Source organism: Lotus japonicus, chromosome 4 (assembly GCF_012489685.1).
Source record: "Lotus japonicus ecotype B-129 chromosome 4, LjGifu_v1.2".
Taxonomy (NCBI): Eukaryota; Viridiplantae; Streptophyta; class Magnoliopsida; order Fabales; family Fabaceae; genus Lotus; species Lotus japonicus.
This window is the reverse complement of record NC_080044.1, coordinates 26,427,225-26,450,484: the sequence shown is the minus strand read 5'-3', so window position 1 is coordinate 26,450,484 and position 23,260 is coordinate 26,427,225. Positions and strand designations below refer to the sequence as shown.

At 43.0% G+C, this 23,260-nt stretch overlaps 1 protein-coding gene across 1 annotated transcript in view; it reads left to right on the top strand.

Annotated features, from left to right (window-relative positions):
• LOC130711266 (uncharacterized) overlaps positions 1-16,439 on the top strand; it is an 86,015-nt gene extending 69,576 nt beyond the window's left edge. Inside the window, exon 2 of the mRNA XM_057560811.1 lies at positions 13,652-16,439. Coding sequence (XP_057416794.1) covers positions 13,657-15,231 — 1,575 coding nt within the window. The 5' untranslated portion in view covers positions 13,652-13,656 and the 3' untranslated portion in view covers positions 15,232-16,439. The remainder of the gene's footprint in view (positions 1-13,651) is intronic.
• The last annotated feature ends 6,821 nt before the right edge of the window (positions 16,440-23,260 follow it).

The window sequence follows — 23,260 nt, the reverse complement described above, 5'->3', positions numbered from 1 at the left end:
CAAAATGACTTTAATCATTTTTATATACTTTAAAGCTGAATTTCAATTCCAAGTTAAAGTATTCAAATTATAAAATTGCTATAAAGCTAATATAGAGAAGTAAAATCCAGAACTGATGTTTATTTATTAATCACGTGCGTTCTTCAATTAAATTTCATGATTGTTTCAAATTCATTTCAGACACCATTTCACATATTTATGTATCATTATTGTCCATATAAAAGTTACATTTAAATTCCAATTTATAAATATTTAAGAAAGTAATATTTGGTAACTGATTATCTTAAATGTCATTTAAAGCTTTTTTTAAATTTCACGTTCAATTATTCGAATTCTTTTAAAATAATTCAAATATTGAATACAAGGTATTATTGTAACTGATATTTCTTTATTCTCCACATAGATCTCTCACTCGAATCAATGTATTTGTTAAATTTATTTTTTTTGAAAATAGAAAATTTTATTGAAGAAACAAAGAAATCCAAGAGAACAACCCTCTCAAGGTAAGGCTATATGTCCATCCTACTCCAACCAAGACCTCCTTGGAAAGCCTAGCCTAACCTACCTAAGAGAATGAGCCTCATTAAAACCTTACTAAGAAAAACTCATTGAGAAAAAACCTAGTAAGGAAAAAGAGTACTCAACCTCAAAGCAAGCTAATAACAAATTAACTTTAGTCCCAATACATGTCACATAAACCTCATACACACTCTACAGCGTCTACACCTCAATCAAGATTATCAAACAACCTCCCTGCATCTTTACCATGCATTGACTACAAATTTTGCAAAACAAAGCAAAAAGTTCTAGAGCTGCAAACTCCCTGCATGTGACATGAAATTAATACGCGCCCAAAGTAACCAGCAAACTTCAACCACCACCTGTACACACATCAAACAAATAATTAAGTATCAAAATATTCTGCAATCCCCTCAATACCAAAGCTCCATAATTAAGTATTACAGCTCCATGGCAATTGCTTCACAAATACTAAGTACCGCCCCTCCATTTATCAGGACAAAACAATCCATCATCCTTCAAAATAACACTACAGGATTTTATTCACTGCATTCCAAAACCAACCTTCAAATTAACTTTACCAAGAATAACCATCACAAGCCCTCCACCTTCAAAACATGACGAAACCAGAACAAAATTGTCACCTCCTGACCCACCAACCAATCACGTGCCCAGAAGAAAACCTACTAGAACAAAACAGAACCATCAAAACCAGCACTCTGCACCAGATAACGCTCAATTTTCCAACACCTATTCACACCTAGCCATTAAACTAAATTCCTGCACTCTGCAATATGTCGTGCTATCCCTTGAATTGCCACCTCTTCTGGGCAATCAAAAAGCATCCCCGCTTGAAGGCTCCTGACATAAGCTCTTCTTGCACGCGTTTGCACTCCCTCTGGCCCTTGCGAATCAACCGACATCAACTCCCACTGGGTCGCAACACATTGGGTAAGTTTTCCCCCCTCAAAAGTTTCTTTTGACTTCCTTGGCCTTCCCCGTGCTCGCTTTGGTTTGTCTACTACCTCCTGCACCCTCACTTTCCGTGGCCTCCCAGGACGCCTCTTCTCCAGGCCTGCCCCAATGTTCTGCTTACGTTGATTCCTGGACGCTGCCAATGGTCTGCCATCACAGGCTATAATCTGGAGATTTTCAGGCTCTGAATCACTGTAAGTTCCAACATTACCAAGTGTTTCCTGTTGGGCCTCATGTGTTGCAGTTTCAACAATGGCTTCTAGCGTCCCCCGCACTTGCGTTTCTGTTTTTGGTCCCCAAAGCAAGGTTGATTTTTTCTTGATATGCCTCCCCTGATTTTCGATCAGAATAAGATTAATGCAATTTAATTCCAAGCTTTTCCTTAATTCTGAAGAAACAAACTTGGCCCACCCCAATAAACCATTGTACACCTCAGCCAAGTTTTCCACATACCACCGTTGCCACACTACCCTGTGATTTCGGCTACTCTGTTTCCCCACATAAATACCAAGATTCTCCATAGAAATTTTTTTAAATTGGGGCAGTTCCATAATTTCCGCCTCACCATAACCGGTCTCCCACAAATCACGCGCTTGTCGGGCTAACACCTCTGTAACTGACAAACTTCGTTCCTGATCCTCCACTGGGAATTGAAGCCCCTGTTTCTGCCTCTCCGGCGTCGGAGACTCCCTGTTGCTGTCGCTGCCACCGTCGCCTTCCAGGTTGCAGCCAGAAACGCTCTCATCCTCCTCTCCGTCACAGTCCTCACTGGCAGAATCGCTATCTGTCTCAGTTTTTTTATGAAGCCTGCGCCTTACCTCTCCTACCCCATTCCCAATATATTCTGGAATCAAAACCACCTTTCGTAAAGCATTGTCTATCTGCACCCAGACCTCCTTTCCCTCAATCCATGGTTTTTCTACTTCCAATAGTACTCTCGCCACGTCAAAGCGTGTCCCGTCTCTTGTAGCGTCATCTCTGCAAATTAACCGTCCCATCGGTGTTGTCAAAGCTTCAAGGAAATCATATCCCCAAACCATTACTGGGATGTTGTAGATCCTCACCCATAACAAGTAGCTCGCTGGGCATGTTTTCTGATCACATGGCTCGACTGACAAGAATTTTTGAAGCAAAAAGTCCTTCGCCTCCCTCAAGATGTCCCTCAACTCCTCTCTTGACTGAAATTCTAAGACAACCTGCCTAGCACCAAACGGCTTTACCAAGATGTTCCCTAATCCATTAATGGCCAAAAAATCCTGAACGACCTCCAATGTATAGACCTCCTTTAAGGTCGCAACAGCTAGGCAATCAAGCCTCATGGCCTCTTCCTCTGTCGCATGATAATGGACGGGACCTCGATTGGTCTGATCCTTCTCCATTTTTGACTTGGCCCTCCATGCTTGCTTCCGCACCTGCACATTCCCAGGCCTATGACTGGCACCATCCTTTGGCTGACATTCTCTTCTGACCACCGGAGTACGCCTATCGTCAATGTGTCCATAACGGGCTTTGTTGGCCACAAGCAGAGATTGCTGCACCAGAGCCCCATTCAACCCCTTCACTGCTTTTACTGCATCTACTTCAAACTTGAATCTGACGAATCCAAATCTGTAGCGGCGCCCCTGTCTTCTTCTTCTCTGCAGATACACCCCGTGTACAGTCCCAAACCGGATCACTTCATTTTTCAAGCTCACATACGTTATCTCATCACCGATCCCATCTATGAACACTGTGTGATCCCTCCCCTGTCTAGGACCCCGTGTACAGTCGCTCGTATTCTGCATACGTGCGGGCGTAGCAGGCTCCCCCTGCTGCCGCCAGTGCCATGGCGGTGACCACCGTGCCGGAAGAGCTCTTCCGGAGCCTCTCTCTCTAACTTCTCTCATCTTCTATAAGTATATTTGTAAATTCTAAAATAGCTATAATTATTGAATCTTGTTAAATTTCCTAACTAGTCATGTTTTCCTGTCCACATATATTTATTAATTCTATGATATCTTTAAATTCTTTTAAGTCATTTGATTTTAATTAATTTTAAGCATTACTTAATTCTTTAAAGTTGTATTTAAATATCATTCTGAATTATATCCTAATTATATATCAAGTATATAATTATTGAAGACAACTATATTTTATGACTAACATTTATTGTTATCCACTTGCATTGCTACATTAAATTTCATATCGGTTTTAAATTTATTTAAGACACATTAATGTTTGGTTTTGTATTATTATTGTTCACCTTTAATCAATGTAAGCAAAATAGATCTGGTAACTGATGATCCTAAATGACATATAAAGATGTATTTAAATTTCATTTTCAATTATTCAAATTCAATATGCACAATACAAACATTGAAGAAAACTTAATTTGGTAATTAATGTTTATTTGTTTTTTACTTCGATATCACACTCAAATCGATGCCTATGAAAATTATTCTTGCAAAGACTCTCACACTTACTCAAAATGACTGTCATTTTTATATACTTTAAAGCTGAATTTCAATTCCAAGTTAAAGTATTCAAATTATAAAATTGCTATAAAGCTAATATAGAGAAGTAAAATCCAGAACTGATGTTTATTTATTAATCACGTGCGTTCTTCAATTAAATTTCATGATTGTTTCAAATTCATTTCAGACACCATTTCACATATTTATGTATCATTATTGTCCATATAAAAGCTACATTTAAATTCCAATTTATAAATATTTAAGAAAGTAATGTTTGGTAACTGATTATCTTAAATGCCATTTAAAGCTTTTTTTAAATTTTACGTTCAATTATTCGAATTCTTTTAAAATAATTCAAATATTGAAGACAAGGTATTATTGTAACTGATATTTCTTTATTCTCCACATAGATCTCTCACTCGAATCAATGTATTTGTTAAATTTATACTAAATGATCCAAATTCTAAAATAGCTATAATCATTGAATCTTGTTAGATTACCTAACTAGTCATGTTTTACTGTCCACATATATTTATTAATTCTATGATATCTTGAAATTCATTTAAGTCATTTTATTTTAATTAATTTTAAGCATTATTTAATTCTTTAAAGTTGTATTTAAATACCATTCTGAATTATATCCTAATTATATATCAAGTATATAATTATTGAAGACAACTATATTTTATGACTAACATTTATTGTTATCCACTTGCATTGCTTCATTAAATTTCATATCAGTTTTAAATTAATTTAAGACACATTTATATTTGGTTTTGTATTACTCCCTCCGTTCCTATTTATAAGTCCATTTTACCCAATTCTTTTAGATTAAGAAAAGTAGTTACAAGCAATAAATCTGTAAAAGAATTTATTCACTTTCCTAGAGTACCCTTATTTAATTTCTTATAAATTACTCTCTCCAAGTTATTATTTCAAAATCTCATTGTCTCTTTCATATTAAATATGAGGATAGTTTTGGGAAAAAATAATTAATGCTCCATTGATATTGTAAATGGACTTTTATTTAGAAATAAGAAAAACACTCAAAAATGACCTTATAATAAGGAACGGAGGGAGTATTATTGTTCACCTTTAATCAATGTAAGCAAAATAGATCTGGTAACTGATGATCCTAAATGACATATAAAGATGTATTTAAATTTCATTTTCAATGATTCAAATTCATTATGCACAATACAAACATTGAAGAAAACTTAATTTGGTAATTAATGTTTATTTGGTTTTTACTTTGATATCACACTCAAATCGATGCATAGGGAAATTATTCTTGCAAAGACTCTCACATTTACTCAAAATGACTTTAATCATTTTTATATACTTTAAAGCTGAATTTCAATTCCAAGTTAAAGTATTCAAATTATAAAATTGCTATAAAGCTTATATAGAGAAGTAAAATCCAAAACTGATGTTTATTTATTATTCACGTGCATTCTTCAATTAAATTTCATGATCGTTTCAAATTCATTTTAGACACCGTTTCACATATTTATGTATCATTATTGTCCATATAAAAGCTATATTTAAATTCCAATTTATAAATATTTAAGAAAGTAATATTTGGTAACTGATTATCTTAAATGTCATTTAAAGCTTTCTTTAAATTTCACCTCAATTATTTGAATTCTTTTAAAATAATTCAAATATTGAAGACAAGGTATTATTGTAACTGATATTTCTTTATTCTCCACATAGATCTCTCACTCGAATCAATGTATTTGTTAAATTTATACTAAATGATCCAAATTCTAAAATAGCTATAATTATTGAATCTTGTTAGATTACCTAACTAGTCATGTTTTACTGTCCACATATATTTATTAATTCTATGATATCTTGAAATTCATTTAAGTCTTTTTATTTTAATTAATTTTAAGCATTATTTAATTCTTTAAAGTTGTATTTAAATACCATTCTGTATTATATCCTAATTATATATCAAGTATATAATTATTGAAGACAACTATATTTTATGACTAACATTTATTGTTATCCACTTGCATTGCTTCATTAAATTTCATATCAGTTTTAAATTAATTTAAGACACATTTATATTTGGTTTTGTATTACTCCCTCCGTTCCTATTTATAAGTCCATTTTACCCAATTCTTTTAGATTAAGAAAAGTAGTTACAAGCAATAAATCTGTAAAAGAATTTATTCACTTTCCTAGAGTACCCTTATTTAATTTCTTATAAATTACTCTCTCCAAGTTATTATTTCAAAATCTCATTGTCTCTTTCATATTAAATATGAGGATAGTTTTGGGAAAAAATAATTAATGCTCCATTGATATTGTAAATGGACTTTTATTTAGAAATAAGAAAAACACTCAAAAATGACCTTATAATAAGGAACGGAGGGAGTATTATTGTTCACCTTTAATCAATGTAAGCAAAATAGATCTGGTAACTGATGATCCTAAATGACATATAAAGATGTATTTAAATTTCATTTTCAATGATTCAAATTCATTATGCACAATACAAACATTGAAGAAAACTTAATTTGGTAATTAATATTTATTTGGTTTTTACTTTGATATCACACTCAAATCGATGCATAGGGAAATTATTCTTGCAAAGACTCTCACATTTACTCAAAATGACTTTAATCATTTTTATATACTTTAAAGCTGAATTTCAATTCCAAGTTAAAGTATTCAAATTATAAAATTGCTATAAAGCTTATATAGAGAAGTAAAATCCAAAACTGATGTTTATTTATTATTCACGTGCATTCTTCAATTAAATTTCATGATCTTTCAAATTCATTTTAGACACCGTTTCACATATTTATGTATCATTATTGTCCATATAAAAGCTATATTTAAATTCCAATTTATAAATATTTAAGAAAGTAATATTTGGTAACTGATTATCTTAAATGTCATTTAAAGCTTTCTTTAAATTTCACCTTCAATTATTCGAATTCTTTTAAAATAATTCAAATATTGAAGACAAGGTATTATTGTAACTGATATTTCTTTATTCTCCACATAGATCTCTCACTCGAATCAATGTATTTGTTAAATTTATACTAAATGATCCAAATTCTAAAATAGCTATAATTATTGAATCTTGTTAGATTACCTAACTAGTCATGTTTTACTGTCCACATATATTTATTAATTCTATGATATCTTGAAATTCATTTAAGTCATTTTATTTTAATTAATTTTAAGCATTATTTAATTCTTTAAAGTTGTATTTAAATACCATTCTGAATTATATCCTAATTATATATCAAGTATATAATTATTGAAGACAACTATATTTTATGACTAACATTTATTGTTATCCACTTGCATTGCTTCTTAAATTTCATATCAGTTTTAAATTAATTTAAGACACATTTATATTTGGTTTTGTATTACTCCCTCCGTTCCTATTTATAAGTCCATTTTACCCAATTCTTTTAGATTAAGAAAAGTAGTTACAAGCTGGATTGGGCGAGCCCCTAGAGGGGCAACGCCCAGCATGTATCCCGCCCTGAGGCGGGGCCCTGGACTTCAGATGGGCCTTGATCTCGGAGGCCCAATTGGCCCAATAGGTAGTACCCAAGCTCTATAAATAGGAGGTAGTTATCAATTGTAAGGGACTTTTGGCTCATTTGATAAAATAACACATGAAATTCAGCATTCTCTCTCTTACTCTCTCTCCCTAGCACAATCTCTCCACCCTTTGGTACTATACCTTCCCTCAATGTTCATTCCCAGAACATTTGGCGCCGTCTGTGGGGAATCGAAAACTTTCTACTCCCATTCACGTGGATTGATTGTGCATGAAGTTACCTCTGATTGTGATTAGGCAATTCTCTGGTTTTCTGATTTTGATTCTGTGACTAGTGTTGGTTCTCTGATCGAGTTTGCATCGTTTCTGGTTTGGATGGAGACTCGACGCAGGAGGCAGCATCATTCACCAATGCGACAGCGGATTTCGCCGCCTCGGCGGCCTCATCGTGTGGACCTGGATTCTCCGGTACGAACGACAGGAGTACAGTCGCCTTCTCCTCTTCCATCACCACCACCTCCTCCATCGCCTTCACAGGAGGGATCTCTGGAGCGCTCACCAGAGAATTCACCTGCTCCGGAGCAACAGCCGGCGGTGACACAGGAGCAATGGCGCCATTTGCTGCGCAGTATTGGCAACATCCAGCAGCGGAATGAGCATCTACAGGCTCAGTTGGATTTCTACCGTCGCGAGCAGCGAGATGATGGAAGCAGAGAAGCAGACTCCGTGGCTGAGTTCCGTCCGTTCTCGGAAGATGTTGAGAATGTGGTGATTCCGGATAACATGAAAACGTTAGTTCTGGATTCTTACAGCGGAGATTCCGATCCGAAAGATCATCTTCTGTATTTTAATACGAAGATGGTGATAATTGCGGCGTCAGATGCGGTGAAGTGCAGGATGTTTCCATCGACGTTCAAATCGACGGCGATGGCATGGTTCACAACTTTGCCGCGTGGATCGATTTCAAATTTCAGAGACTTCTCATCCAAGTTTCTAGTGCAATTCTCGGCAAATAAGAATCAGCCGGTGACAATCAATGATCTATACAATATTCGCCAGCAGGAAGGGGAGTCACTGAAAGAGTACATGGCAAGGTATAGCGCGGCGTCGGTAAAGGTAGAGGACGAGGAGCCTCGAGCTTGTGCTTTAGCATTTAAAAACGGTTTGCTGCCGGGAGGGTTGAACAGCAAATTGACACGTAAGCCGGCGCGCTCGATGGGAGAGATGCGTGCTCGTGCCAGCACTTATATTCTCGACGAGGAGGACGACGCTTTCAAAAGAAAGCGCGCGAAGTTGGAAAAGGGCGACACGTCGCCCAAGCGCGTGGAAAAAGATAGGAGCGGCGAAGATGAGGGGGAAGGCAAACAGCAGAAGCCGGGTAAGGGGAAGTCGGTATTCAAACCGACCAAGGAACAGTTGTATCCACGGCGCGATGATTATGAACAACGTCGGCCTTGGCAATCTAAGTCTCATCGCCAGCGGGAGGAAACTGATATGGTGATGAACACAGATGTATCGGATACGCTCCGAGGGGCAAGCGACGCAAATCTAGTGGATGAGCCGGAGGCCCCAAAGTATCAGCCACGGGACGCCAATCCCAAGAAGTGGTGCGAGTTCCACCGGTCCGCCGGGCATGATACGGATGACTGTTGGACTTTGCAGCGGGAGATTGACAAGTTGATCCGGGCGGGATATCAAGGAAATCGTCAAGGCCAGTGGCGCAATGGAGGCGATCAAAACAAAGTGCACAAGCGGGAGGAGGAGCGAGCGGACACTAAGGGCAAGAAAAAACAAGAATCAGCGGCTATCGCCACAAAAGAGGCTGATGACACGTTCGCTCGACACTCAGGACCGCCCGTCGGGACCATCAACACCATCGCCGGGGGATTTGGCGGCGGTGGCGACACTCACGCGGCGCGTAAACGCCATGTTCGTGCCGTAAATTCCGTTCATGAGGTCGCTTTTGGATTCGTACACCCTGACATAACAATCTCGATGGCGGACTTTGAGGGGATAAAGCCTCATAAGGACGACCCGATTGTGGTGCAGTTAAGGATGAACAGTTTCAACATTAGAAGGGTACTCCTGGATCAGGGTAGTTCGGCTGATATTATCTATGGTGATGCATTTGACAAGTTGGGACTAACTGACAATGATCTAACTCCGTACGTGGGAACCTTGGTAGGTTTCGCGGGGGAGCAAGTAATGGTGCGGGGATACATTGATCTAGACACAATATTTGGGGAAGACGAGTGTGCTAGGGTTTTGAAGGTAAGGTATCTGGTTCTCCAGGTGGTAGCATCCTACAATGTCATCATTGGGCGAAATACGTTGAATCGCCTTTGTGCTGTAATTTCGACAGCCCACTTGGCGGTCAAGTATCCGCTAAGCAGTGGAAAGGTGGGAAAGCTGAAAGTGGACCAGAAGATGGCGAGGGAGTGTTACAATAATTGCCTTAACTTGTACGGCAAGAAGAGTGCGTTGGTTGGTCATAGATGTTATGAAATCGAAGCTTCGGATGAAAATCTCGATTAGGAGGTGAGCAAATTCTGGCGAGCACGTTTGCTTTGGCGAGCTAGTGTTGTTGGCGATGGAGTTCGACGGCGAGAGAATGTCGTTGGCGTTGGAATCTAGCAAGCACGTTTTACTCCGGCGGCGGAATTCTGGTGGGCACGTTTTATTTTGGCCATGGAAGTTTGGCGAGTAAAGCGTTGCTATGGTTAAGATCGCTGGCCAACAAATTTTTCCAATTCCTTCAAACTTTTCCTCCGTCTTTCATTTGATTCCCTTCTCAGTTGTTGTATTTCCTAATTTTCTTATTTTGAAGTTGGTATTAAAAGTTATATTGTCTTCACTGGTTTTGATTCAGACAGAGAGGAGCAAATCGGATCAAAGAGAAAGAGCGGGTGAATTGGGGCACACCATTAAAGTTTTGTGAAACTTGGAAGACTCTTCCATAAGCGGTTTGTTATTGGGTGGGACAAGCTCCTGATGGCGCGATTTAGTTACAAAGTGAAACAAGTTTCACGATGAACTAAATTAGCCCCGGAAAAGCCCACGTAACAACCGGATTCATTGGCGATGTGTGGGGTACAAATTGCCCATTCTACTGAGCACCGCTTTGGTAATCCAACTGGCCATTGGAACCCAAAGCACTTTGAGTCCCGAAATGGGACGATCACACCAAGGGTGGCGACCTACCGCTAGGGTGGTGACCTCATGCCAAAGGGTGGCGACCAAACGCTATGGGTGGCGACCTGTAAGACTCAGTTTAGACACACAAAAGTCGCCAAAAGGGTGGCGACCTACCGCTAAGGGTGGCGACCTACCGCAAGAGGGTCGCGACCTACCGCAAGAGGATGGCGACCTACCGCTAAAGGGTCGCGACCTACCGCCAAAAAAGAGGGTAGCGACCTACCGCAAAATGGTGGCGACCTACCGCAAGAGGGTCGCGACCTACCGCAAGAGGGTTGCGACCTACCGCCAAAAATGAGGGTAGCGACCTACCGCAAAATAGTGGCGACTAAAAATGTTTGGCGGAAGCATTCCAACATGATTTACAAAATATCCAACGGCGATATAAAAAGCTATGGCGAAGGGTTGCTTAAACATAGACGAATGGCGGAAAAGTACACTACAAGGTGACAGTAAAAGCTAAAGTAATGTTAAAATTACATTATTCATTGTTTTCTTTCTCCTGTTCTTCTTCTTCCTCTTCTTCTTCAGTCGCTGTCCAGAGGTTTTGGTCAATCAGGGGAGGATCGTCGGGACCAACCAGTCCTGCGGTGGTTATCTCTTTCATTACTCCCATGGCGCTAAAGTCAAAGTTCGGGTACAAATGTTGGGCCTGATCTTTGGCGAGGTAGAAACCGCGCTCGCGGTTGTCAAGGGCGATGTCAGCGGCTTGTTCCCTCGCCTCAATGGCTTTGGCCTTCTCAGTCGCCAGCTCGTCCTCTAGACTTTTGATCTTTGCTAGTTGGGAAGCAATCTCAGCATCTTTCGTGGCGAGGGCCTCGGCGTGGGTTTCGGTCGCTGTTCTGGGAATGAACATTGAGGGAAGGTATAGTACCTAAGGGTAGAGAGATTGTGCTAGGGAGAGAGAGTGAGAGAGAGAATGCTGAATTTCATGTGTCATTTTATCCAATGAGCCAAAAGTCCTTTACAATTGATAACTACCTCCTATTTATAGAGCTTGGATACTACCTATTGGGCCAATTGGGCCTCCGAGATCAAGGCCCATCTGAAGGCCAGGGCCCCGCCTCAGGGCGGGATACATGCTGGGCGTTGCCCCTCTAGGGGCTCGCCCAGTCCACTAGTCCACAAGACACCGAGCTCGAGGTACGAGAGCTAAGGGTGTCTTTTAAATGCTGTTACATGTCTTATCGTACACCGGAATCTACACTGCCAACATGGCTTGAGAAAAGAGAAGTTAACTATATTGCCAACATGGCGTGAGCAAAAGGAAACTAGCATTTTCAGTTACCCAGTCCACTGACTTGACGAGCAAACCGAGCTGGCAAGTCCACAAGTCCGCAAGCGGCGAGAACAACTACTTTGTATTGGTGATAAGTTGGAGCAGGTGTATGATCGCTCGCCGGCGGGAAAGGTGGCAGGCATGGGTCATGTGCCGATCATTCAATCATTGACTGGCGGTGACCCCGGCGAGCGACTGAACTTCGTTGTTGGTGTCAATCGTCAGGCGATGGCGTTTGATCCTTATAGTGGCGAGGCTTTCCGCGCTTTCCCTTATTTTAAAACCCTTTCAAATTTCAATCTGCCTCACGTGGCTGCCCCACGTGATGTGTTGGTTACATCAATTTCCCTCTTTCTCCGGAACCGTCACTTCACCTTTCATAACCGTCCCATCGTGCGCAGTAACTCCCCTTTGCACGCGACCCACCTCCCCAAAACCATCATGACTTCCAACCTTCCACACGCGTCCAACACGCGTCATCCTTCCAGCTTCTCCCCTTCTCCTATAAAAACCCTTCTTCCCCACTGTCATCCCTTTCCGAGACCCCTCTTCACTTCCCTAATCGCTTACCAAACTCCTTCTGCCCACTTCCGCTCCGGAGCCGTCGCTTATCACCCTTTCCGCTATCCACTCTTCACATCCTACTCCGGTGAGTCCCACTGTCCTTATCTTTACATCGCACACATACTGATCTTTTCCTTTCTTTCACTTCACTGTCTTCTAAAAATGGCTTCAAACCCTACCTCCCCTAATCACTCTTCTTCCTCCTCCGAAAGCGACCCTGACTCCACCGCTGCCGGCGGCCTCCGTTTAGAGGTTCCGGAGATCCCAGCTCACCGACTAAAAACCTACGCCACTCTGCCCCTTCCAGTCCAAGTAGCCCCCAAACACGAGGCTATAGATCAACCTTCCATCTTCCAAGACAGCGATCCCATTGTGCAATTCGTGAACTCCTTGGGTGGCTTGTCCAATGACGATGAGTTTAACGCCAAACTCAGGATCTGGGTTTGCAGTCCCGGGGATCGCCCCTGGCTTCACAAGCCAGACGGCGACGTAAAGAGATCCCATTTCTTCTTTGCGTACGAATACATGTTTAGCGAGCTTGGAACCAGGCTTCCTTTCTCGCCCTTTGTCCAAACCGTCCTCCGCGACATCAACGCGGCTCCCTGTCAACTCCACCCTAACGCCTGGGCTTTCATTCGATGTTTTGAAATCCTAAGCGCCGCTGTCGGCATCGCCCCATCCCCCACCAGTTTCTTCTACCTTTACGACGTCGACCCCAAGTCCATCAAAAACAAAGGATGGATTTCCTTGAAGGCCCGAGCCGGCCGGAAGTGTTTGCATCCTCACAAAAGTAACGCGAAGTCCTCCTTCGCACGAAAGTACTTCCGTGTGGCGGTTCATCCCGCCTACCCAGAGGCATTCACCCTCAGAGACGGGACCGCCCTCTTTCCTCTTTATTGGACGGAGAAACCCAACGGGATCACCGATCCTTCAGAGGAATCCTTGTCCGCCAACGATAAAGCCTTTCTTAATCTCCTTGCCCCACTTCCCATCCTTGACTGCACAACAGTCCTTGAGGGCGCTGACCACTCGAAGACTCCCAAATACTTAGGTTGCCCATAGCTAACTTTTATTATTGACATTTCCTTTCTCGACTCCTATGTTGTCACTGATCGTTTTTTTTTATTGTTACAGAAGATATGAATTTCACGAACGCCGAGCTCCTGAAGGCCCGCGAGAGGAGAATGGCTCGCTTTTCCCCAAAATTCAACACTGAGGGCGACGCGAAAAAACGGGGCGGTGCTGAGAACCAAGCCGAGAGCACCAAAGCTCCCAAGAGGAGAAGATTGGCCAAAACCTCCTCCGGCGCCGGCACATCCAACCCTGGCGCTCAGCCCACCACTGCTGCTGCGCCTAAAGGCAAAAATGTCGCTGAAGCCTCCGTCGCCGCAGCCACCGAGCCAACCGCCGTACCAGCTTCTACTCCTGCCTCCGCCGGTGCGACCGCTGCTGTTGCCGCTGAGTCCTCTGTTGGCGCCACAGCCGCCTCCGCCGGCGTTAACGCCACAAAAGCTGCTGCATCTTCCGACACTCCTATTGGAGAGAAGGAAAAAGAAAATGAAACCCCAAAGTCTCCCCCTCGCCAAGAGGCGCCTCTTAGCCCGCCCTCAACACGTGATGCGGGCTCCATGCCTTCCCCGCCTCATCAAGGGGAAAAATCCTGTCCTGGCGCTGCCACTACCTCTGAAGCGGCTCAAATTGAACAAGCCCCTGCTCCCGAGGTCGGTTCTTCAAGCTATTATAATATGCTCCCCAACGCCGTTGAACCCTCAGAATTCTTACTTGCTGGTCTCAACCGTGACGTCATAGAAAAAGAAGTTCTGAGTCGGGGCCTGAATGACACCAAGGAGGAGACTCTTGCTTGCCTCCTACGCGCTGGATGCATATTTGCTCACACGTTTGAGAAGTTCAATGCCGCCAACGTTGAAGCTGAGCGGTTGAAGGCCGAAAGTGCGAAGCATCAAGAAGCCGCCGCTGCTTGGGAAAAGCGTTTCGACAAACTGGCGACGCAGGCAGGAAAAGACAAAGTCTATGCCGACAAGATGATTGGCACGGCGGGGATTAAAATCGGCGAGCTGGAGGATCAGCTGGCGCTGATGAAGGAAGAAGCAGATGAGCTTGATGCAAGCCTTCAAGCTTGCAAGAAGGAAAAAGAGCAAGCTGAGAAGGACTTGATCGCCCGAGGCGAGGCGCTGATTGCTAAGGAGTCAGAGCTTGCCATACTGCACGCTGAGCTGGAGTTAGTGAAAAAGGCGTTGGCGGAGCAAGAGAAAAAATCTGCGGAGTCCTTGGCCTTGGCGAAATCTGACATGGAGGCGGTGATGCAGGCTACGTCCGAGGAGATCAAGAAAGCGACCGAAACTCATGCCGAGGCCCTCGCCACAAAAGATGCTGAGATTGTTTCCCAACTGGCAAAGATCAAAAGTCTAGAGGACGAGCTGGCGACGGAGAAGGCCAAAGCCACTGAGGCGAGGGAACAAGCCGCTGACATCGCCCTTGACAACCGCGAGCGCGGTTTCTACCTCGCCAAAGACCAGGCCCAACATTTGTACCCGAACTTTGACTTTAGCGCCATGGGAGTAATGAAAGAGATAACCGCCGCAGGACTGGTTGGTCCCGACGATCCTCCCCTGATTGACCAAAACCTCTGGACAGCGACTGAAGAAGAAGAGGAAGAGGAAGAAGAAGAACAGGAGAAAGAAAACAATGAATAATGTAATTTTTAACATTACTTTTATCTTTTACTGTCACCTTGTAGTGTACTTTTCCGCCATTCGTATATGTTTAAGCAACCCTGCGCCATAGCTTTTTATATCGCCGTTGGATATTTTGTAAGTCATATTGGAATGCTTCCACCGAACACTTTTAGTCGCCGCCGCATCGTCATCACCATCTTGCTTTAGCCTTATAAGAAATTAGTTTGACTTGCTCGCCACTATTTTGCGGTAGGTCGCTACCCTCATTTTTGGCGGTAGGTCGCAACCCTCTTGCGGTAGGTCGCGACCCTCTTGCGGTAGGTCGCCACCATTTTGCGGTAGGTCGCTACCCTCATTTTTGGCGGTAGGTCGCGACCCTTTAGCGGTAGGTCGCCATCCTCTTGCGGTAGGTCGCGACCCTCTTGCGGTAGGTCGCCACCCTTAGCGTGAGGTCGCCACCCTTTTGGCGACTTTTGTGTGTCTAAACTGAGTCTTACAGGTCGCCACCCATAGCGTTTGGTCGCCACCCTTTGGCATGAGGTCACCACCCTAGCGGTAGGTCGCCACCCTTGGTGTGATCGTCCCATTTCGGGACTCAAAGTGCTTTGGGTTCCAATGGCCAGTTGGATTACCAAAGCGGTGCTCAGTAGAATGGGCAACTTGTACCCCACACATCGCCAAAGAATCCGGTTGTTACGTGGGCTTTTCCGGGGCTAATTTAGTTCATCGTGAAACTTGTTTCACTTTGTAACTAAATCGCGCCATCAGGAGCTTGTCCCACCCAATAACAAACCGCTTATGGAAGAGTCTTCCAAGTTTCACAAAACTTTGATGGTGTGCCTCAATTCACGCACTCTTTCTCTTTGATCCGATTTGCTCCTCTCTGTCTGAATCAAAACCAGTGAAGACAATATAACTTCTAATACCAACTTCAAAATAAGAAAATTAGGAAATACAACAACTGAGAAGGGAATCAAATGAAAGATGGAGGAAAAGTTTGAAGGAATTGGAAAATTTGTTGGCCAGCGATCTTAACCATAGCAACGCTTTACTCGCCAAACTTCCATGGCCAAAACAAAACGTGCCCACCAGAATTCCGCCGCTGGAGTAAAACGTGCTTGATTCCAACGCCAACGACATTCTCTCGCCGTCGAACTCCATCGCCAACAACACTAGCTCGCCGCCTACCTTCAAAACGTGCTCGCCAAAACCAACACGTGCTCGCCAAAGCAAAAACGTGCCCGCCAGAATTCCAACGTCTCGGGATTGGCTCTGCTCCTCATGTATTGTGCTCTGGACAGATTCCTCGCCTTTGTTCTTTTCTTCGTCATTACCGATCTGCTCTCCCTTGCCTACATGCTTCCTCGATCTGAAACTCCTCCTTTTATCGCTGCTTGGGCGACGTGTCGCCCTTTTCCAACTTTGCGCGCTTTCTTTTGAAAGCGTCGTCCTCCTCATCAAGAATATAAGTGCTGGCGCGAGCACGCATCTCCTCCATCGAACGCGCCGGCTTACGTGTCAATTTGCTGTTCAACCCTCCCGATAGCAAACCGTTTTTAAATGCTAAAGCACAAGCTCGAGGCTCCTCGTCCTCAACCTTGACCGACGCTGCGGTGTACCTTGCCATGTACTCTTTCAGTGATTCTTCTTCTTGCTGGCGAATATTATATAGGTCGTTGATCGTCACCGGCTGATTCTTATTCGCCGAGAATTGCACTAGAAACTTGGATGAGAAGTCTCTGAAATTTGAAATCGATCCGCGCGGCAAAGTTGTGAACCACGCCATCGCCGTCGATTTGAACGTCGATGGAAACATCCTGCACTTCACTGCATCTGACGCCGCAATTATCACCATCTTCGTATTAAAATACAGAAGATGATCCTTCGGATCGGAATCTCCGCTGTAAGAATCCAGAACTAACGTTTTCGTGTTATCCGGAATCGCCACACTCTCGACATCCTCCGAGAACGGACGGAACTCAGCCACGGAATCTGCTTCTCTGCTTCCATCATCTCGCTGCTCGCGACGGTAGAAATCTAACTTAGCCTGTAGACGCTCATTACGCTGCTGGATGTTGCCAATGCTGCGCATCAAACGGCGCCATTGCCCCTGTGTCACCGCCGGTTGTTGTTCCGGAGAATCCAGGACCACACGATGAGGCCGCCGTGAATGATGTTGCCTCCTGCGTCGAGTCTCCATCCAAACCAGAAACAATGCAAACTCGATCGGAAAACCAATCACTAGTCACAGAATCAAAATCAGAAAACCAGAGAATTGCCTAATCACAATCAGAGGTAACTTCATGCACAATCAAACCACGTGGTCGTGGGTTCGTTTCCCACAGACGGCGCCAAATGTTCTGGGAATGAACATTGAGGGAAGGTATAGTACCTAAGGGTAGAGAGATTGTGCTAGGGAGAGAGAGTGAGAGAGAGAATGCTGAATTTCATGTGTCATTTTATCCAATGAGCCAAAAGTCCTTTACAATTGATAACTACCTCCTATTTATAGAGCTTGGATACTACCTATTGGGCCAATTGGGCCTCCGAGATCAAGGCCCATCTGAAGGCCAGGGCCCCGCCTCAGGGCGGGATACATGCTGGGCGTTGCCCCTCTAGGGGCTCGCCCAGTCCAGTCGCTTTCTTGATCTCCTCGGATGTAGCCTGCATCACCGCCTCCATGTCAGATTTCGCCAAGGCCAAGGACTCCGCAGACTTTTTCTCTTGCTCCGCCAACGCTTTTTTCACTAACTCCAGCTCAGCGCACAGAACGACAAGCTCTGACTCCTTAGCAATCAGCGCCTCGCCTCGGGCGATCAAGTCCTTCTCAGCTTGCTCTTTCTCCTTCTTGCAAGCTTGAAGGCTTGCATCAAGCTCATCTGCTTCTTCCTTCATCAGCGCCAGCTGATCCTCCAGCTCGCCGATTTTAATCCCCGCCGTGCCAATCATCTTGTCGGCATAGACTTTGTCTTTTCCTGCCTGCGTCGCTAGTTTGTCGAAACGCTTTTCCCAAGCAGCGGCGGCTTCTTGATGCTTAGCACTTTCGGCCTTCAACCGCTCAGCTTCAACGTTGGCGGCATTGAACTTCTCAAACGTGTGAGCAAAGATGCACCCAGCGCGTAGGAGGCAAGCAAGAGTCTCCTCCTTGGTATCATTCAGGCCCCGACTCAAAACTTCTTTTTCTATGACGTCACGGTTGAGACCAGCAAGTAAGAATTCTGAGGGTTCAATGGCGTTGGGGAGCATATTATAATAGCTTGAAGAACCGACCTCGGGAGCAGGGGCTTGTTCAATTTGAGCCGCTTCAGAGGTAGTGGCAGCGCCAGGACGGGATTTTTCCCCTTGATGAGGCGGGGAAGGCATGGAGCCCGCATCACGTGTTGGGGGCGGGCTAGGAGGCGCCTCTTGGTGAGGGGGAGACTTTGGGGTTTCATTTTCTTTTTCCTTCTCTTCAATAGGAGTGTCGGAAGACGCAGCAGCTTTTGTGGCGTTAACGCCGGCGGAGGCGGCTGTGGCGCCAACTGAGGACTCAGCGGCAACAGCAGCGGTCGCACCGGCGGAGGCAGGAGTAGAAGCTGGTACGGCGGTTGGCTCGGTAGCTGCGGCGATGGAGGCTTCAGCGACATTTTTGCCTTTAGGCGCAGCAGCAGTGGTGGGCTGAGCGCCAGGGTTGGATGTGCCGGCGCCGGAGGAGGTTTTGGTCAATCTTCTCCTCTTGGGGGCTTTGGTGCTCTCGGCTTGGTTCTCAGCACCGCCCCGTTTTTTCGCGTCGCCTTCAGTGTTGAATTTTGGGGAAAAGCGAGCCATTCTCCTCTCACGGGCCTTCAGGAGCTCGGCGTTCGTGAAATTCATATCTTCTGTAACAATAAAAAAAACGATCAGTGACAACATAGGAGTCGAGAAAGGAAATGTCAATAATAAAAGTGAGCTATGGGCAACCTAAGTATTTGGGAGTTCTTGAGAGGTCAGCGCCCTCAAGGACTGTTGTGCAGTCAAGGATGGGAAGTGGGGCAAGGAGATCAAGAAAGGCTTTATCGGTGGCGGACAAGGATTCCTCTGAAGGATCGGTGATCCCGTTGGGCTTCTCCGTCCAATAAAGTGGAAAGAGGGCGGTCCCGTCTCTGAGGGTGAATGCCTCTGGGTAGGCGGGATGAACCGCCACACGGAAGTACTTTCGTGCGAAGGAGGACTTCGCGTTACTTTTGTGAGGATGCAAACACTTCCGGCCGGCTCGGGCCTTCAAGGAAATCCATCCTTTGTTTTTGATGGACTTGGAGTCGACGTCGTAAAGGTAGAAGAAACTGGTGGGGGATGGGGCGATGCCGACAGCGGCGCTTAGGATTTCAAAACATCGAATGAAAGCCCAGGCGTTAGGGTGGAGTTGACAGGGAGCCGCGTTGATGTCGCGGAGGACGGTTTGGACAAAGGGCGAGAAAGGAAGCCTGATTCCAAGCTCGCTAAACATGTATTCGTACGCAAAGAAGAAATGGGATCTCTTTACGTCGCCGTCTGGCTTGTGAAGCCAGGGGCGATCCCCGGGACTGCAAACCCAGATCCTGAGTTTGGCGTTAAACTCATCGTCATTGGACAAGCCACCCAGGGAGTTCACGAATTGCACAATGGGATCGCTGTCTTGGAAGATGGAAGGTTGATCTATAGCCTCGTGTTTGGGGGCTACTTGGACTGGAAGGGGCAGAGTGGCGTAGGTTTTTAGTCGGTGAGCTGGGATCTCCGGAACCTCTAAACGGAGGCCGCCGGCAGCGGTGGAGTCAGGGTCGCTTTCGGAGGAGGAAGAAGAGTGATTAGGGGAGGTAGGGTTTGAAGCCATTTTTAGAAGACAGTGAAGTGAAAGAAAGGAAAAGATCAGTATGTGTGCGATGTAAAGATAAGGACAAGGGGACTCACCGGAGTAGGATGTGAAGAGTGGGTAGCGGAAAGGGTGATAAGCGACGGCTCCGGAGCGGAAGTGGGCAGAAGGAGTTTGGTAAGCGATTAGGGAAGTGAGAAGGGTCTCGGAAAGGGATGACAGTGGGGAAGAAGGGTTTTTATAGGAGAAGGGGAGAAGCTGGAAGGGTGACGCGTGTTGGACGCGTGTGGAAGGTTGGAAGTCATGATGGTTTTGGGGAGGTGGGTCGCGTGCAAAGGGGAGTTACTACGCACGATGGGACGGTTATGAAAGGTGAAGTGACGGTTACGGAGAAAGAGGGAAATTGATGTAACCAACACATCACGTGGGGCAGCCACGTGAGGCAGATTGAAATTTGAAAGGGTTTTAAAATAAGGGAAAGCGCGGAAAGCCTCGCCACTATAAGGATCAAACGCCATCGCCTGACGATTGACACCAACAACGAAGTTCAGTCTCTCGCCGGGGTCACCGCCAGTCAATGATTGAATGATCGGCACATGACCCATGCCTGCCACCTTTCCCGCCGGCGAGCGATCATACACCTGCTCCAACTTATCACCAATACAGAGTAGTCGTTCTCGCCGCTTGCGGACTTGTGGACTTGCAAGCTCTGTTCGCTCGTTAAGTCAGTGGATTGGGTAACTGAAATGCTAGTTTCCTTTTGCTCACGCCATGTTGGCGACAATCTCAGCATCTTTTGTGGGTAGATTCCGGTGTACGATAAGACATGTAACAGCGTTTAAAAGACACCCTTGGCTCTCGTACCTCGAGCTCGGTGTCTTGTGGACTAGTGGACTGGGCGAGCCCCTAGAGGGGCAACGCCCAGCATGTATCCCGCCCTGAGGCGGGGCCCTGGACTTCAGATGGGCCTTGATCTCGGAGGCCCAATTGCATTTAAAAGACACCCTTAGCTCTCGTACCTCGAGCTCGGTGTCTTGTGGACTAGTGGACTGGGCGAGCCCCTAGAGGGGCAACGCCCAGCATGTATCCCGCCCTGAGGCGGGGCCCTGGACTTCAGATGGGCCTTGATCTCGGAGGCCCAATTGGCCCAATAGGTAGTACCCAAGCTCTATAAATAGGAGGTAGTTATCAATTGTAAGGGACTTTTGGCTCATTTGATAAAATAACACATGAAATTCAGCATTCTCTCTCTTACTCTCTCTCCCTAGCACAATCTCTCCACCCTTTGGTACTATACCTTCCCTCAATGTTCATTCCCAGAACACAAGCAATAAATCTGTAAAAGAATTTATTCACTTTCCTAGAGTACCCTTATTTAATTTCTTATAAATTACTCTCTCCAAGTTATTATTTCAAAATCTCATTGTCTCTTTCATATTAAATATGAGGATAGTTTTGGGAAAAAATAATTAATGCTCCATTGATATTGTAAATGGACTTTTATTTAGAAATAAGAAAAACACTCAAAAATGACCTTATAATAAGGAACGGAGGGAGTATTATTGTTCACCTTTAATCAATGTAAGCAAAATAGATCTGGTAACTGATGATCCTAAATGACATATAAAGATGTACTTAAATTTCATTTTCAATTATTCAAATTCAATATGCACAATACAAACATTGAAGAAAACTTAATTTGGTAATTAATGTTTATTTGTTTTTTACTTCGATATCACACTCAAATCGATGCCTATGAAAATTATTCTTGCAAAGACTCTCACACTTACTCAAAATGACTTTAATCATTTTTATATACTTTAAAGCTGAATTTCAATTCCAAGTTAAAGTATTCAAATTATAAAATTGCTATAAAGCTAATATAGAGAAGTAAAATCCAGAACTGATGTTTATTTATTAATCACGTGCGTTCTTCAATTAAATTTCATGATTGTTTCAAATTCATTTCAGACACCATTTCACATATTTATGTATCATTATTGTCCATATAAAAGCTACATTTAAATTCCAATTTATAAATATTTAAGAAAGTAATATTTGGTAACTGATTATCTTAAATGTCATTTAAAGCTTTCTATAAATTTCACGTTCAATTATTTGAATTCTTTTAAAATAATTCAAATATTGAAGATAAGGTAATATTGTAACTGATATTTATTTATTCTCCACATAGATCTCTCACTCGAATCAATGTATTTGTTAAATTTATACTAAATGATCCAAATTCTAAAATAGCTATAATTATTGAATCTTGTTAGATTACCTTACTAGTCATGTTTTACTGTCCACATATATTTATTAATTCTATGATATCTTGAAATTCATTTAAGTCATTTTATTTTAATTAATTTAAGCATTATTTAATTCTTTAAAGTTGTATTTAAATACCATTCTGAATTATATCCTAATTATATATCAAGTATATAATTATTGAAGACAACTATATTTTATGACTAACATTTATTGTTATCCACTTGCATTGCTTCATTAAATTTCATATCAGTTTTAAATTAATTTAAGACACATTAATATTTGGTTTTGTATTACTCCCTCCGTTCCTATTTATAAGTCCATTTTACCCAATTCTTTTCGATTAAGAAAAGTAGTTACAAGCAATAAATTTGTAAAAGAATTTATTCCCTTTCCTAGAGTACCCTTATTTAATTTCTTATAAATTTCTCTCTCCAAGTTATTATTTCAAAATCTCATTGTCTCTTTCATATTAAATATGAGGATAGTTTTGGGAAAAAATAATTAATGCTCCATTGATATTGTAAATGGACTTTTATTTAGGAATAAGAAAAACACTAAAAAATGACCTTATAATAAGGAACGGAAAGAGTATTATTGTTCACCTTTAATCAATGTAAGCAAAATAGATCTGGTAACTGATGATCCTAAATGACATATAAAGATGTATTTAAATTTCATTTTCAATGATTCAAATTCATTATGCACAATACAAACATTGAAGAAAACTTAATTTGGTAATTAATGTTTATTTGGTTTTTACTTCGATATCACACTCAAATCGATGCATATGGAAATTATTCTTGCAAAGACTCTCACATTTACTCAAAATGACTTTAATCATTTTTATATACTTTAAAGCTGAATTTCAATTCCAAGTTAAAGTATTCAAATTATAAAATTGCTATAAAGCTTATATAGAGAAGTAAAATCCAGAACTGATGTTTATTTATTATTCACGTGCATTCT